The sequence below is a fragment of the Scyliorhinus torazame genome, chromosome 1 (assembly GCF_047496885.1).
Source record: "Scyliorhinus torazame isolate Kashiwa2021f chromosome 1, sScyTor2.1, whole genome shotgun sequence".
Taxonomy (NCBI): domain Eukaryota; kingdom Metazoa; phylum Chordata; class Chondrichthyes; order Carcharhiniformes; family Scyliorhinidae; genus Scyliorhinus; species Scyliorhinus torazame.
The window spans coordinates 406,257,856-406,275,305 of record NC_092707.1 but is presented as its reverse complement, the minus strand read 5'-3'; the positions used below and the strand labels follow the sequence as shown (position 1 = coordinate 406,275,305).

Here is a 17,450-nt window from a genome sequence, read left to right as displayed (position 1 = left end):
AATCCATCTTAGTTGCGAAACTCAAATCGACGCCCAGGCTCAATGGTTTTGTTGGGGAGGAAGTTCCAGATTTCCATTACACTTTGTGTGAAGAAATGCTTCCTGACATCGCCCCTGACCAGCCTAGCTCTCATTTTAAGGTTATAGCCCCTTCTCTACCTGCCCCCCCAACAAAGAAAATAGTTTCCCTTATCTACCCGATAAAATCCTTTAATCATCGTGACACACGTCAATTAGATCAGCCCTTTGCCTTTACTCAACAGAATACAAGCCTAATTTCGGCAATAGCATTCTAATCATTATAAGCCTGCTATCGTTCTAGTCAATCTGCCTTGAAGCCCCTTCCAGGTCAGTATATCCTCTCTGAGGTCAGGTGCCCAGAACTCCATTTGTTGACTAACAAGAGTTTCATGTCACTGGAATTCCCACCCCTTGGCATTCCAGCATTCCTGGGATACGGACCAGCATCCCATTCGCTGCTCGATCAACGTTCGTGATTTCTGTCTCTGAAACCTCCCGGACTCTGGGAGGGAATTCTAAGATGGCTTGCCAAATTTCAAATGATGCTTTATTTTTTCCACAAACTACTCTTATTTGTCTCTTCCACACATTTCCCACTGTCTCACTGAACCGACGGAGCTGCCAGAAAGGGCCATTTAGTCAAGATCGGCCTTGCTCGGCTGAACACCTCACCCACAACCCACATACAGCACCCTCCCATACCTCTCACACTCCCACTGCATACACACCCCAAACCAACACACCACGGTACACCTCACTACACCCCCCACCACATACCCACCACAACCTGTGCCCACCCACCAGCTGGCTATTGTCAAGAGCTCCCAGAAAGCCCATTAGTCTATTGGTTCTGATACAGCAGTGTTACTCCTGCGAGTTTGTCAGGTGAGGCAGCTCCACCCCTTTGCTCTGGACCTTTTCACCAGGGGAACTGCATTGAATCCGTTAAACCAGTTTACTCATCTGAAATGCAGATCACGTACAGTGTTATGGGCCAGGATTTAGCAAACCCCAAAGTGTATCATGAAGTTCTCCTGACCCACAACTTTTAATAGATTGTGGTATGGGGAGCACATGGCCCACTCTACAGGTGTGGTACAGCAGAAATGGAACAGTATTTTTTTAAAGCAAAACAATGTTTATTCTATGAACTCAAGTGAACATTTTTAAAAACATACAGTGACCATCTTAGCAACCATTAATTCAAATACAACCCCCAAAGAATACAACACTAAGTAATCCTTTAAGCTTTCCTTTTAACATCTATAAGACTTAAAACACCTTTTACCAGAAGCACACCAGGTTAAAGTCACTGCTGTTATTAGTTTTAAATCACCAGGGTCGATTTACAGCTTTTAGACTACAGAGAGAGACTAATACCCCTTCTGGCTGTGACTGCAGCTATCCAGCTCTGAAAATGAAACTCAAACACACCCTGCAGCAAACAGCCTAAAACGAAAGTAAAAAGCTGACAGACAGCCCAGCTCCACCCATTCTCTGACATCACTGCAGTAGTAAACACCCATTTCTTAAAGGTACTCTCATTACAGATATTTATATACACACCCATTTATAAACACCCATTTTTTAAAGGGACTCTCACATGACACCTCCCCCCAAGAAAAAAAAATAAACCATCAACTTCAAGATGGTTTCATTTTTCACCTTTTCACTATCCTTTAAGAAATGCACACAGTAAATATACTTTTTTGTTTTAAAAAAACAACACACGCAAACGGTAAAATAATATAGTCCATTTTTGTTCTTCCTCCAACTGAAATCCTTCTCGATTGCCAATCTCATTGAACAGAAGGTCTCTGCACAATCCGTCCATTTCTCTACGCCTCGGCATGTCTCTTTATAGTCAGATACTTTAGTTCAATCTGATCACAGAGTCCCTTGCAATGCTCCAACACAGGACCATTGGTTATCACAGCTTTCAGGCAGTCAAATGCCTGTTGAAACTCCTCTGACCATTGAGATTTTCGACGTTTCTTCAGCAAGTCCATCAGTGGAGCAATCACGCCACAAAGATTTTGCACAAATGTCCCATCAAATTCACTCATGCCAAGAAATCGCATTATTTCCCTTTGTCTTGAGGGCATCGAAAACTCCTAAATAACTGTTGGTTTCACATCCCGTGTGACCATTAGACCCTATCCGATTGTATGGCCAAGGAAAGTGACTTGGGCCTTTCCAAATTCACTTTTGGCTAGGTTAATCACCAAACTGGGTGATTAACTAGGGAAAAAGGGTAAAAGAGTAACTAGGGACAGAGTAGGGCCTCTTAAGGATCAACAAGGACATCTATGTGCAAAGCCACAAGACTTGGGTGAGATCCTGAATGAATATTTCTCATCGGTATTCACGGTGGAGAAAGGCATGGAAGTTCGGAAACTAAGGGAAATAAATAGTGATGTCTTGAGAAGTGTGCATATTACAGAGGAGGAGGTGCTGGAAGTCTTAAAGTGCATCAAGGTAGATAAATCCCCGGGACCTGATGAAATGTATCCCAGGATGTTGTGGGAGGCTAGGGAGGAAATTGCGGGTCCCCTAACAGAGATATTTGAATCATCGGCAGCCACAGGTGAGGTGCCTGAAGATTGGAGAGTAGCGAATGTTGTGCCCTTGTTTAAGAAGGGCAGCAGGGAAAAGCCTGGGAACTACAGACCGGTGAGCCTAACGTCTGTAGTAGGTAAGTTGCTCGAAGGTATTCTGAGAGACAGGGTCTACAAGCATTTAGAGAGGCAAGGACTGATTCGGGGCAGTCAGCATGGCTTTGTGCATGGAAAATCATGTCTCACAAATTTGATTAAGTTTTTTGAGGGGGTGACCAAGAAAGTAGATGAGGGCAGTGCAGTAGACGTTGTCTACATGGACTTTAGCAAAGCCTTTGACAAGGTACCGCATGGTAGGTTGTTGCAGAAGGTTAAAGCTCACGGGATCCAGGGTGAGGTTGCCAATTGGATTCAAAATTGGCTGGACGACAGAAGACAGAGGGTGGTTGTAGAGGGTTGTTTTTCAAACTGGAGGCCTGTGACCAGTGGTGTGCCTCAGGGATCGGTGCTGGGTCCACTGTTATTTGTGATTTATATTAATGATTTGGATGAGAATTTAGGAGGCATGGTTAGTAAGTTTGCAGATGACACCAAGATTGGGGGCACAGTGGATAGTGAAGAAGGTTATCTAGGATTGCAACGGGATCTTGATCAATTAGTGGGCCAGTGGGCCGACGAATGGCAGATGGAGTTTAATTTAGATAAATGTGGGGTGATGCATTTTGGCAAATCGAATCAGGCCAGGACCTACTCAGTTAATGGTATGGCGTTGGGGAGAGTTATAGAACAAAGAGATCTAGGAGTACAGGTTCATAGCTCCTTGAAGGTGGAGTCGCAGGTGGACAGGGTGGTGAAGAAGGCATTCGGCATGCTTGGTTTCATTGGTCAGAACATTGAATACAGGAGTTGGGACGTCTTGTTGAAGTTGTACAAGACATTGGTACGGCCACACTTGGAATACTGTGTGCAGTTCTGGTCACCCTATTATAGAAAGGATATTATTAAACTAGAAAGAGTGCAGAAAGGATTTACTAGGATGTTATCGGGACTTGATGGTTTGAGTTATAAGGAGAGGCTGGATAGACTGGGACTTTTTTCCCTGGAGCGTAGGAGGCTTAGGGGTGATCTTATAGAGGTCTATAAAATAATGAGGGGCATAGATAAGGTAGATAGTCAACATCTTTTCCCAAAGGTAGGGGAGTCTAAAACTAGAGGGCATAGGTTTAAGGTGAGAGGGGAGAGATTCAGAAGGGCCCAGAGTTGCAATTTCTTCACTCAGAGGGTAGTGAGTGTCTGGAATGTGCTGCCAGAGGTAGTAGTAGAGGCGGGTACAATTGTGTCTTTTAAAAAACATTTAGATAGTTACATGGGTAAGATGGGTATAGAGGGTTATGGGCCAAGTGCGGGCAACTGGGACTAGCTTAATGGTAAAAACTGGGCGGCATGGACTGGTTGGGCCGAAGGGCCTGTTTCCATGCTGTAAACTTCTATGATTCTATGAAACACACCTCCTGAAGCTGATCGCATAACTCCATCAGATGTTTTAAATGTTCTTTCTATGTCTGGCTGAAAATTACCAGATCGTCGATGTGTACCGCACAATTGGGAAATCCTGGATCAACTTTGTTAGTTAAACGTTGGAATGTGGCTGGGATGTTTTTCATGCCAAATGGCATAACTTTGAATTGGTATATACCATCTGGAGTCACAAAAGCTGAAATCTCTTTTGCCATTTCGGATAAAGGTACCTGCCAGTAACCTTTAAGTAAATCCAGTTTAGAAATAAAAGCTGATTGTCCCACTTTCTTAATGCAAACCTCCAAACGTGGGATAGGATAAGAGTCCGTTCTTGTAACTGCATTCACCTTTCGATAGTCCACACACAACCGTTGTGTACCGTCTGGTTTTGGTACCATCACTATGAGTGAGCTCCATTGGCTGCACCCACTTCAATTATGCCAATTATGCCATTTTTAAGCATACTCTCAATCTCTTTGTTAACCTGTGCCAATTTTAACGGGTTAAGTCTGCATGGATGTTGTTTGATTGGAACAGCATTTCCCACATCTACATCATGTATAGCCATTTTAGTATTTCCCAATTTATCTCTACAAACTTGCCCATGTGATATCAATACCTCTTTCAGGTCAGTCCGTTTTTCCTCTGTAACTCAACAATTTATCCCAATTTTTAAGAACATCCTCGTTTTCCAATTTAATTTGAGGTATGTCAAATTCGCAGTCATCTGGATTTGTCACTTTGAGTTAGAATCATTCAAACTTCCTCCCTTTTCTCTCCTTCCCTTTCAAAGTACCTTTTAAGCATATTCACATGACACGCTGGGTGAGTCTTCCTTCTATCTGGTGTTTTTACCACATAATTCAAGTCACTTAATTTCCTTCCAATCTGATACGGTCCACAAAACCTAGCTTTTAAAGGCTCGCCTACCACTGGTAACAACACTAAAACTTTAACCCCACAAGCAAAACTATGAACTTTGGATTTCTTGTCTGCTACTCATTTCATCACATTTTGTGCAACATTTAAATGTTGTCTCGCCAATTCACCTGCTCCATTTAATCGTTCCCTAAAATTTGACATGTAATCCAATCGTGTAATTTCTGATTTCTCACCCACCAATTTTTCCTTAATCAATTTAAGTGGCACTCTTACCTCATGACCAAAATTTAGTTCAAAAGGACTGAATTTGGTAGACTCATTAGGTGCATCCCGAATTGCAAACAGTACGAATGGAATTCCTTTATCCCAATCCTCTGGATAATCGTGACAATAAGCCCTCAACATTGTCTTTAATGTCTGATGCCACCTTTCTAATGCTCCCTGCGATTCTGGATGGTACACAGTTGATTTAAATTGTTTTGTTCCTAAGCAATCCATAACTTCTTTGTTAAACAAATTTAACCTTGAGGTAAAATTTGATCCTTGATACGATTGTATTTCTGTGGCAAGTCCATATCTAGTAAAGAATTTAAGTAACTCATCCACAACCCTTTTAGCTGTAATATTACATACTGTAATGGCCTCTGGAAACCTAGTAGACACATCCATTATCGTCAAAAGATATTGATTCCCACTTTTTGTTTTAGGAAGCGGTCCTACACAATCAATTAGGACCCTCGTAAAAGGTTCCTCAAATGTTAGAATGGGTAGTAAGGGCACTGGTTTTATCACTGCTTTTTCATAGATTATCATAGAATTTACAGTGCAGAAGGAGGCCATTCGGCCCATCGAGTCTGCACTGGCTCTTGGAAAGAGCACCATACCCAAGGTTAATACCTCCACCCTATCCCCATAACCCAGTAACCCCACCCAGCACTAAGGGCAATTTTGGACACTAAGGGCAATTTTTATCATGGCCAATCCACCTAACCTGCACATCTTTGGACTGTGGGAGGAAACCGGAGCACCCGGAGGAAACCCACGCACACACGGGGAGGATGTGCAGACTCCGCACAGACAGTGACCCAAGCCGGAATCGAACCTGGGACCCTGGAGCTGTGAAGCAATTGTGCTATCCGCAATGCTAGGTTTCCCTATCACTTGACATGTGTGACATGATTGACAAAATTTAACTACATCGTTATGTAGTCCAGGCCAATAAAAATGTTTCTGGATTTTAGCTTGAGTTTTCCTTATTCCTAAATGACCTCCCACTGGAACCTCATGTGCAACTCGCAACACCTCCTTTCTATACCCTACAAGCAAAACTACTTGATGAACTTCTGCCCACTTTCCATCCGCCTGCATATGTACAGGTCTCCATTTTCTCATCAAGACATTACTTTTATGGTAATAACACTCTGGTATACACTCAGATTCCTCTTCCATATATGCTTTCTGATACATCCGTTTTATTTCTATATCTTTCTGTTGTAAATCCGCCAATATTCCTGAACTAAAAATATCTGCCTCATCCTCCACCTGTTCTTGTTCTTTTTCAACCATCTGATCAAAAATCGTTTCTGATAATTGCACTTCGACTTCATTTTCACTCTTTGATTTCTCCTCTTGTCTTAACCTGTGACTTTGCGACCTTGTTATGACACAATCCGGAAAAATTCCAGGATATTCGTCCTTCAACACTTCAGTGGTCTGATTTTCCACTGGCTTATCAACCACCGTAGGCATCACTCCCACCTGCGATCCAGCTCATTACCCAAGATAAACTGTATTCCAGGACAAGATAGTTTCTCCATTACTCCTACTACCACTTCACCACTCTTCACTGGACTTTCCAATCTTACCTTATATAATGGAACACTATTCCTCTCACCCCGAATTCCACATATTACCACCTTTTCTGGCAACATTCTTCCCAAATTACATAACTCCTCATCTCTTAGCATTAAAGATTGACTAGCTCCCGTATCTCTTAAAATTGTGACTTCTTTACCTGCTCCTCCTGATACCCATGGGTAAACTTTACCCACACAAGTAAATTCTTTAAAGAGACCTGGCACCTTTTTATCAATCACCTTTTGATCAGGCTGCACAATCTTTTGCATCTCGTTCACTTCACTTGGGCTTTCCTTTACCACTTTAACAAACCCCACTGTCTTATCCTGTTTTCCCACATCAGCCTTCCCAGTGCTTTTCATCAATCACCAACACTGTGACTTTATATGGCCTAGTTTATTACAGTGAAAACATTTGAAACTTTTCATTTCTTTTCCACCCTCCTGGATTTATTTTTTAATCTGAGGTACACTCTCTTTATTGTCTCCCATCAGATCACCTTTACCTTTACCACTTGAATATTTCCCAGGTCCCCAGTTTCTATCCCTCACCGGCTGAAACTGATGTCGGAAAGCTTCGATTTATGAACTAATTCATAATCATCTGCCATTTCTGTTGCTAACCTCGCAGTTTTAACCCTCTGTTCTTCCACATGAGTTCTCACTACATCAGGAATTGAATTTTTAAACTACTCCAAAAGTATAATTTCTCTGAGAGCTTCATATGTTTGGTTTATTTTCAAAGCCCTTATCCACCTATCAAAATTACTCTGTTTGAGCCTTTCAAACTCCATGTATGTTTGACCAAATTCTTTCCTTAAATTTCTAAACCTTTGTCTGTGAGCTTCAGGCACTAGTTCATATGCACCTAAGATGGATTTTTTCACCTCCTCATACGTCCCAGATACCTCCTCCGGTAGTGATGCAAACACTTCATTAGCTCTACCTACCAGCTTTGTTTGAATCAGTAATACCCACATGTCCTGTGGCCATTTCATTTGTTTAGCCACATTCTCAAATGAAATGAAAAAGGCTTCTACCTCCTTCTTGTCAAACCTTGGCAATGCTTGGACATATTTAAATAGATTACCACCAAGCCTTCGACTTTGACGCTCTTTCTCACTACCCTCATCACTATCATCAAACTGTACGTTTCCCTTTACGTCTGTCAATTTTAACTGACTGTCATGTTTCATGGCCATTTTCTGAAGTTCAAACTCTCTCTCTTTATCTTTTTCCCTGATCTGTCTCTCCCTTTCTCTTTCTTTTTGTTCTGCTAGGGCTATTCTTTCTTTTCTCCTTTCTTCTCTCTCCTTTTCTTTTTCCTCTCTCTCTTTCTTTTTCCTCTTTCTCGTATTCAAGCTGCTATAATTCTTTCTCATGTTCCATTTGTTTAATTTGTAACTAAATTTTTGCCATTTCCAATGAGTCAAACTGTATCTCAGGCAACTTTAAATGCTTAGCCACCGCCTTAATTCCCTCATCTTTTTGTATTTTGTCAGGTAATGTTAACTGCAATGTTTTTGCCAAATCTAACAGTCTGCTTTTAGTCTCTGTCTGTAAGGTACTGCGTCTGACCGTCTCCACCCCCAAAAACTTCTGAGCCTCTGAAAGAGCCATTGTCCACAACACACTCCCTACTTAAACTGAAATACCACACCTGAAAAGCAACCACAATATGCTCACCCCTCACTGTCTTTAAGTTCACTAAGCCAATCCAATAGATAGACTTTTATCCAGGACGAGCCCCCAATTTGTATGGGCCAGGGTTTAGAGAACACCAAAGTGTATCATGGAGTTCACCTGACCCACAACTTTTAATAGATTGTGGTATGGGGAGCACACGGCCCACTCTACAGGTGTGGTGGAGCAGAAATGGAAACGTTTTTTTTAAAGCAAAACAATGTTTATTCTATGAACTCAAGTTAACTTTTTTAAAAACATACAGTGAACATCTTAGCAACCATTAATTCAAGTACAACCCCCAAAGAATACAACACTAAGTAATCCTTTAAGCTTTCCTTTTAACATCCATAAGACTTTAAAAACCATTTACCAGAAGCACATCAGGTTAAAATCACTACTGATATTAGTTTTAAATCACCAGGATCGATTTACAGTTTTTAGATTGCAGAGAGAGACTAATACACCTTCTGGATGTGACTGCAGCTATCCAGCTCTGAAAATGAAACTAAAACACACCCTGCAGCAAACAGCCTAAAACAAAAGTAAAAAGCTGACAGACAGCCCAGTTCCACCCACTCTCTAACATCACTGCAGTAATAAACACCCATTTCTTAAAGGTATTCTCACCACAGATATTTATATGCACACCCATTTATAAACGCCCATTTCTTAAAGGTGCTCTCACATGACAACAGTCATGGCTCTTTGTGTTCTTACACTCCTCTCAAAAGCTGTGATTCTCGGTAACCCCAAACTTGTGCCTTCCTCGCCAGGTGCTCTCGCCAACAAAATACGGCGGAGAGACACGCTCGCCATTAAACTCCGCAACCGACCAACGAAACTGGAGCTGGAGGAGAAGAACATCCTCCCCCGCAAATCAGACGAGGAGCGAATGGAGTTGCGGCAGCAAATTGGAACCAAACTCATCAGGTAAGCCAAGACACCAAAGGTCCCCACCTCTGGGTTGTCCCATCACAGGAATGATCAAAATGTTGGAAACGGGTTTCAGGTTGAATAAATCTAATTATAAAAGAAAAACACAGCTCAGTAACCCAGAGATTGTCAGTTCAAATCCTATCTTGTCCTTTTTTCCCATTATTTCATGGGACACCAGTGCCCCTGGCCCTATCCCATGACCAGCATTTGTTGCCCATCGCTAATTGCCCTTGAGCTGAGTGGCTTGCTGGGCCATTTCAGAGGGCAGTTAAGAGCCAACCACATAGTTGTGACTCTGGAGTCGCATTTAGGCCAGATCAGGTCAGGGTGGCAGATTTCCTTCCAGTGAATCAATGGTAGTTCCATGCACCATTTTAAAAATAAATAAATTTAGAGTACCCAATTTGTTGCCAATTCAGGGGCAATTTAGCGTGGCCAATCCACCTCGCCTGCACATCTTTGGGTTGTGGGGGTGAGACCCACGCAAACACGGGGAGAATGTGCAAACTCCACACGGACAGTGACCCACAGTGAACCCGGGTCCTCAGTGCCGTGAGACAGTAGTGCTAACCACTGCGCCACCGTGCCGCCCCAGATTTTACTTAATTAATTGAATTTATTAATTATTGAAATTTAAATTCCCCCAGCTGCCGCGGTGGGATTTGAACCTGTTACCCCAGGACATCAGCCTGGGCCCTGGTTTACTCGTTTGGCCATTTTCCCGACATAAGTCTCTCCTGGTAACTTGTGAAATCCACTTCAATGAAGAATTTTGTAAAAGCCTAACTGGCTCACAAGCATCCTTCAGGAATCAGTCATAGATTATCATAGAATTTACCGTGCAGAAGGAGGCCATTCGGCCCATCGAGTCGGCACCGGCTCTTGGAAAGAGCACCCTATCCAAGGTCAACATCTCCACCCTATCCCCATAATCCAGTAACACCACCCAACACTAAGGCCAATTTTGGACACTAGGGGCAATTTATCACGGCCAATCCACCTAACCTGCACGTCTTTGGAATGTGGGAGGAAACCGGAGCACCCGGAGGAAACCCACGCATACACGGGGAGGATGTGCAGACTCCGCGCAGACAGTGACCCAAGCCAGAATCGAACCTGGGACCCTGGAGCTGTGAAGAAATTGTGCTAACCACCATGCTACCGTCGGCCATCTTTGTCTGGCCTCGCCCACTTTTATTGAAGCAGGTGGCATTGTTCCTGTCCACCTGACTGGGCAGCTGGGGTCTCAGTCTACCGTCTCTCTGAAAGGCAGCAGCTCTCCCAATACCACACTTCCCCGAGCCTCGCTGGCAGAGCGTGCTCCAGTCTCCAGAGTGGAGATTTGAACCCACAAACCTCTGACTCAGAAGGGAGAGTGTTACCCAAAAGAACCTGACACCTTTTGTGTGACTGTGCTTTAACAAGGTGCTAACCGACTTAAAATGTCAAGTGATGACAATGATTCGCAGCCTCCAAGGTGTAATAGTTTTGGTGACAGTTAGGCTGGGGGTGGGGGGTATTGTGTTAATATTCATAAATGAGAGAGTCAATTGTAAAAAAGACAGTAGCAGATCTGCTTTCACATGATGACTGTGGCAGCTCCACATCACTTGACATCCTTTTAGAGGCCGGCTTCCTGTTATCCATCTCCACAGACAGCTTCATCACACTCCCTTTGATTGCGATGATTCAGATAATCCGAACTTGCGTTTCATCACTTTTGTTTTTAATTTTTAAAAAAAATTTTAAATAAGCAAAATGGAGCAGCCGAGTGAAGTCCGGCAGTTTTATCCTTCGAGCCAATCGCTCGCTTTATTTATTCTGTAAAACCTGCAATCAGAGTAAGGCAGGGAGTGGGTGGGAATTTGTATGTGTGTGCGTGGGTGTCTGCTTACGTGTGTCTGAACGAGTGACACAGTGTGTGTGTGTGTGTGGGGATTGAAGTGCAGAGGGGTGCCTGGTGAATGCGTTGCTGAGTGCCTGAGTGTCTCTGAATCAAGTGCAAACAGACGAAGGTAATGACTGAGGAAAAAATAAATGAATTCGGAGACATCGCCTCCTTGCTGTCTTCACACAGTATCAACCGAGATCTGGCAAGGGTCACGGGGTGACCAACATGGAGCTTCATTATCAAAATTGATCATCCTCTTGTTTTTCCTCTCCTTCCTCCCCATCTCTCTCTCTCTTTCACAACCCCTCCTTCCTTCCTCCTTTCTGTTTCTCTTTCTCTCTTTCCGCTACTCCTTCTTCTCCCTCTCTTCATCGATCCATCTCTCCCTTCCTCTCTCGCCATTACTCCTCCCTCTCTCTCCATCCGTCCCTCCTCTCTCTCTCTTCACCCTTCCCTCATTTTCTCTCTTTCTTTTTTAAAAAATCTCTTTGCATCCCTCTTTCTCTCTCTCTCTCTCTGCATCCCTGTCCCCTCGCTCCTTCTCCATCCTCTCTCCTTCCCTTCCTCTTCCCCTCCCTCCCTATTTCCCTCCCTCCCTCCCTCTCTCTCTGGTGATGGAAACCCTATCAGAAATCACAGGCTGCGGAACTAGCCACTATCAATAGTCTCTCGCTCTCTCTCTCTCTCCCCCTCCCCCCTCCCTCCTCCCCCAACAGTCTTTAATCCCTCTTTCCCACACACAGTGTAATGTGTCTCTGAACAAGCACTGAGTTAAGGACTGGCTATAATTTGCATTTGCATCCACAGAACACAAAACCCATTTGACTCAGAAATGTAGGAAATTATTCCAAGCCATCCTTCCCAGCTGGGAAAGTGATGGGATAGAATCCATTGAATTCAGCAATAGGACAAGAAGCAATACCGCAAACTCCTTGATTTCCCACTGGGGGGGAGAGCTAAAAATGTCCTGAACACTCAGCGGTGTAAAGGCTCCAGATTCGAATTTAATGAAGTAGTTCTAGTCGACAGGCAGCCCCTGGCGGTGTAAAGACACCTGACCTCAGCACAGCATTTTGTCTTTTCCCAGGCTGTTTGCTGTTTAATCTCACTGAGCTCTCTCAATATCCGGTGCACTGATAATTTTGAAATGGGTCCTTGGGGTAGGAGTGGGCAGCACGGTAGCCTTGTGGATAGCACAATTGCTTCACAGCTCCAGGGTCCCAGGTTCGATTCCGGCTTGGGTCACTGTCTGTGCGGAGTCTGCACGTCCTCCCCGTGTGTGCGTGGGTTTCCTCCGGGTGCTCCGGTTTCCTCCCACAGTCCAAAGATGTGCAGGTTAGGTGGATTGGCCATGATAAATTGCCCTTAGTGTCCAAAATTGCCCTTAGTGTTGGGTGGTGTTACTGGGTTAGGGGGATAGGGTGGAGGTGTTGACCTTGGGTAGGGTGCTCTTTCCAAGAGCCGGTGCAGACTCGATGGGCTGAATGGCCTCCTTCTGCACTGTAAATTCTATGGTCTATTTCACTGTTAACCCTTTGAGGGCCTGTACGCTTTCCACAGGGACCCAGTATAGCCCTTCTCCTTCAGCCCAGAGAGCAGGAGAAATGGAAATCCAGAGGCTGCAACTACACTGTGCAGAGGGGATCCAAATTCAGAGGAAGGATTTTGATGCCTCTCCCCTCTCCCTTCCTTCCTAACCCTAGTACTAACCCTAACCCTCCTCTCCACCCCTCTCTCCTCTCCACACCCCCTGCCTCCCCTCAGCTCTCTCCTCCGCCAAACTTCCCCATCTCCTTGTGCCAACTCCTCCCTCCTCCCCCAACCGTTCACCTCCCCTTTCCCCTAATCTTCATCACTCTCCACTCCCCTCTCCTCCACTTACCTCTCCCCCTCCTCTTAGTCTTCCCCGCCCTCTCGGACCTTCCTCTCCCCTCAATCCTCTCATCTCCTCTCCTCGAACTATTTCCTATCCTGAAAGTATGATCTCCTTCCTGGAGTCACCTGCAAACATGGCCAAAGAGTTGAGTGCTAGAGGTGAGGTGAGAGTGACTGCCCTTGACATCAAGGCAGCATTTGACCGAGTCTGAAATCAAGGATCCCGAGCTAAACTGGAGTCAGTGGGAATCAGGGGGGAAACTCTCCGCTGGTTAGAATCATACCTGGCACAAAGGAAGAAGGTTGTGGTGGTTGGAGGTTAATCATCTCAGCTCCAGGACATCACTACAGGAGTTCCCCAGGGTAGTGTCCTAGGCCCCAACCATCTTCAGCTGCTTCATCAATGACCTGCCTTCCACCATAAGGTCAGAAGTGGGGATGTTTGGCGGATGACTGTACAATGTTCAGCACCATTCCTGACTACTCAGAGAATGAAGCAGTCCATGTCCAAATACAGCAAGACTGGACAATATCCAGGCTTGGGCTGATAAGTGGCAAATTACATTCAAAGAACAAAAAGAACAAAGAAATGTACAGCACAGGAACAGGCCCTTCGGCCCTCCAAGCCTGTGCCGACTATGCTGCCCGACTAAACTAAAATCTTCTACACTTCCGGAGTCCGTATCCCTCTATTCCCATCCTATTCATGTATTTGTCAAGATGACCCTTAAACGTCACTATCATCCCTGCTTCCACCAGCTCCTCCGGCAGCGAGTTCCAGGCACCCACTACCCTCTGCGTAAAAGACTTGCCTCGTACATCTCGTCTAAACCTTGCCCCTCGTACCTTAAACCTATGCCCCCTAGTAATTGACCCCTCTACCCTGGGAAAAGGCCTCTGACTATCCACTCTGTCTATGCCCCTCATAATTTTGTAGACCTCTATCAGGTCGCCCCTCAACCTCCGTCGTTCCAGTGAGAACAAACCGAGTTTATTCAACCTCTCATCATAGCTAATGCCCTCCATACCAGGCAACATCCTGGTAAATCTCTTCTGCACCCTCTCTAAAGCCTCCACATCCTTCTGGTACTGTGGCGACCAGAATTGAACACTATACTCCAAGTGTGGCCTAACAGCTGCAACATGACTTGCTAATTCTTATACTCAATGCCCCGGCCAGTGAAGGCAAGCATGCCGTATGCCTTCTTGACTACCTTCTCCACCTGTGTTGGCCCTTTCAGTGACCTGTGTACCTGTACTCCTAGATCTCTCTGACTGTCAATACTCTTGAGTTTTCTACCATTCACTGTATATTCCCTACCTGTATTAGACCTTCCAAAATGCATTACCTCACATTTGTCCGGATTAAATTCCATCTGCCATCTCTCCGCCAAGTCTCCAAACAATCTAAATCCTGCTGTATCCTCTGACAGTCCTCATCGCTATCCGCAATTCCACCAACCTTTGTGTCATTCGCACCACATAAGCGCCACGCAATGATCATCTCCAACAAGAGGAAATCTAACCATCATCCCTCAAGAAGCTCGACACCATCCAGGACAAAACAGTCCGCTTAATTCACTCCCTCAACCCCTGAAACACAGTGGCAGCCGTGTGTACCATCTACAAGATGCACTGCAGGAACTCACCTTCCAAACCCACGACCACTACCATCTAGAAGGCCAAGAGCCGCAGATACCTGGGAACCCCAACACCTGGAGGTTCCCCTCCAAGTCGCTCACCACCCTGACTTGGAAATCTATCACCGTTCCTTCACTGTCACTGGGACACCATCCTGGAACTCCCTCCCTAACAGCACAGTGGGTGTACCTACACCTCAGCGACTGCAGCAGTTCAAGAAGGCAGCTGACCACCACATTCTCAAGGGCAACTAGGGACGGGCAATAATTGGTGGTCTGGCCAGTGGCCCTCACATCCTGTTAAAATTATATATTTTTTTAATTCAGTGAGTCTGAACAGTGCATGATGACCGGCTATTCGACTACAGAGGAATCACATCCAATCCAACCTTGCCCTCAGTTGATGTGTACTTGGATCAGGGGTTGCTAAGTAGCAGGAACAGGTCACAATTTGATCATTCCCATCTTCCCCAATCCAAGAATATTGAGGCTGACCCTGCAAACAGCTCACTGTGGCCACAGACATATCTCACCTATTGTCCAATCATTTCCCTCTGGCTCAATGCTGGCATCTTCTCTGAGTAACATAGAAAGAGAGCTTACCTTTCTGTCACGCCTTTGATGATCTCAGGACGTCAAGTACTTTTTGAGGTGGAGTCACAGTTGTAATACCACAGGGAAGCAGATGGTTTGGACCGAGGGAACCCTCATCAGCCACTTGGATTTCAGCATGATACCTCAACATTCCAAGGTGCTGTGGGTTGATTTATGATCTTTTGGGATGTGGGTGACACTGTTAAGGTATGTTTTGTTCACCATCCCCTGTTACCCTGACAAGGTCTTTGAGGAGTTTATATCGAATGTAACACTGCCCATTAAGCTCAACTGGTCTCTACTGGTGTTTATGCTTCACGGGAATATTAGGAACAAGAGGGTAGCCGGAGAAAGAGTTGGTCCACTCAAGGACAAAGGAGGGAATTTATGTGTCGAACCAGGAAGTAGGTGAGGTTCTTAATGAGTATTTTGCATCGGTATTCACAACGAAGAGGGACACGATGATTGGTGGTGTCCCAGAGGGATGTGTAAACACTTTAGATCAGGTCGTTATTACGAGGGAGGAAGTGTTAGGTGTGTTGAAAAGCATTCAGGTCGACAAATCCCCAGGGTCAGTTGGAATCTATCCCAGATTACTGAGGGAGACAAGAGATGAAATCGCTGGGCCTCTAACAGAAATCTTTGTAAGAAGTCTTACAACACCAGGTTAAAGTCCAACAGGTTTGTTTCGATGTCACTAGCTTTCGGAGCGCTGCTCCTTCCTTGGGCGGATGAAGAGGTATGTTCCAGAAACATATATATAGACAGATTCAAAGATGCCAGACAATGCTTGGAATACGAGCATTAGCAGGTGATTAAATCTTTACAGATCCAGAGATGGGGTAACCCCCAGGTTAAAGAGGTGTGAATTGTGTCAAGCCAGGAAAGTTGGTAGGATTTCACAGGCCAGATGGTGGGGGATGAATGTAAAGCGACATGAATCCCAGGTCCCGGTTGAGGCCGCACTCATGTGTGCGGAACTTGGCTATAGGTTTCTGCTCGGCGATTCTGCGTTGTCGCGCGTCCTGAAGGCCGCCTTGGAGAACGCTTACCCGGAGATCAGAGGCTGAATGCCCTTGACTGCTGAAGTGTTCCCCGACTGGAAGGGAACATTCCTGCCTGGTGATTGTCGCGCGATGTCCGTTCATTCGTTGTCGCAGCGTCTGCATGGTCTCGCCAATGTACCACGCTTCGGGACATCCTTTCCTGCGGCATATGAGGTAGACAACATTGGCCGAGTCGCACAAGTATGTACCGTGTACCTGGTGGGTGGTGTTCTCACGTGTAATGGTGGTATCCATGTAGATGATCTGGCACGTCTTGCAGAGATTGCCATGGCAGGGTTGTGTGGTGTCGTGGTCACTGTTCTGAAGACTGGGTAGTTTGCTGCAAACAATGGTTTGTTTGAGGTTGCGCGGTTGTTTGAAGGCACGTAGTGGGGGTGTGGGGATGACCTTGGCAAGATGTTCATCTTCATCGATGACGTGTTGAAGGCTGTGAAGAAGATGTCGTAGTTTCTCCGCTCCTGGAAAGTACTGTACAACGAAGGGTATTCTGTCGGTTGTGTCCAATGTTTGTCTTCTGAGGAGGTCAGTGCGTTTTTTTGCTGTGGCACGTTGGAACTGTCGATCGATGAATCGAGCGCCATATCCCGTTCATACGAGGGCATCTTTCAACGTCTGTTACGCTCTTTACGAAATCTTTGTGTCCTCATTGGCCTCAGGTGAGTTCCCAGAGGATAGCCAATGTTGTACCGTTATTTAAGAAGGGTTGCAAGGATAATCTGGGTAATTATAGGCCAGTGAGCTTGACGCCAGTGATAGTGAAATTGTTGGAAAAGATTCTCAGAGATAGGATCTATGCACATTTGAAAGTGAATGGTCTTATTAGCGACAGACAACATGATTTTGTCATGTCTCACTAATTTAATTAAGTTTTTTGAGGAGGTGACAAAAATGATTGACGAGGGAAGGGCTGTGGATGTTGTCTACCA

At 45.1% G+C, this 17,450-nt stretch overlaps 1 protein-coding gene across 1 annotated transcript in view; it reads left to right on the top strand.

Moving 5' to 3' along the window:
* The window catches only part of LOC140428158 (phosphatase and actin regulator 2-like), a 220,840-nt gene that overhangs the window by 182,848 nt on the left and 20,542 nt on the right, over positions 1-17,450 (top strand). The window contains 1 exon segment of the mRNA XM_072514289.1: positions 9,295-9,451. Within this exon segment, the coding sequence (XP_072370390.1) occupies positions 9,295-9,451 (157 nt within the window).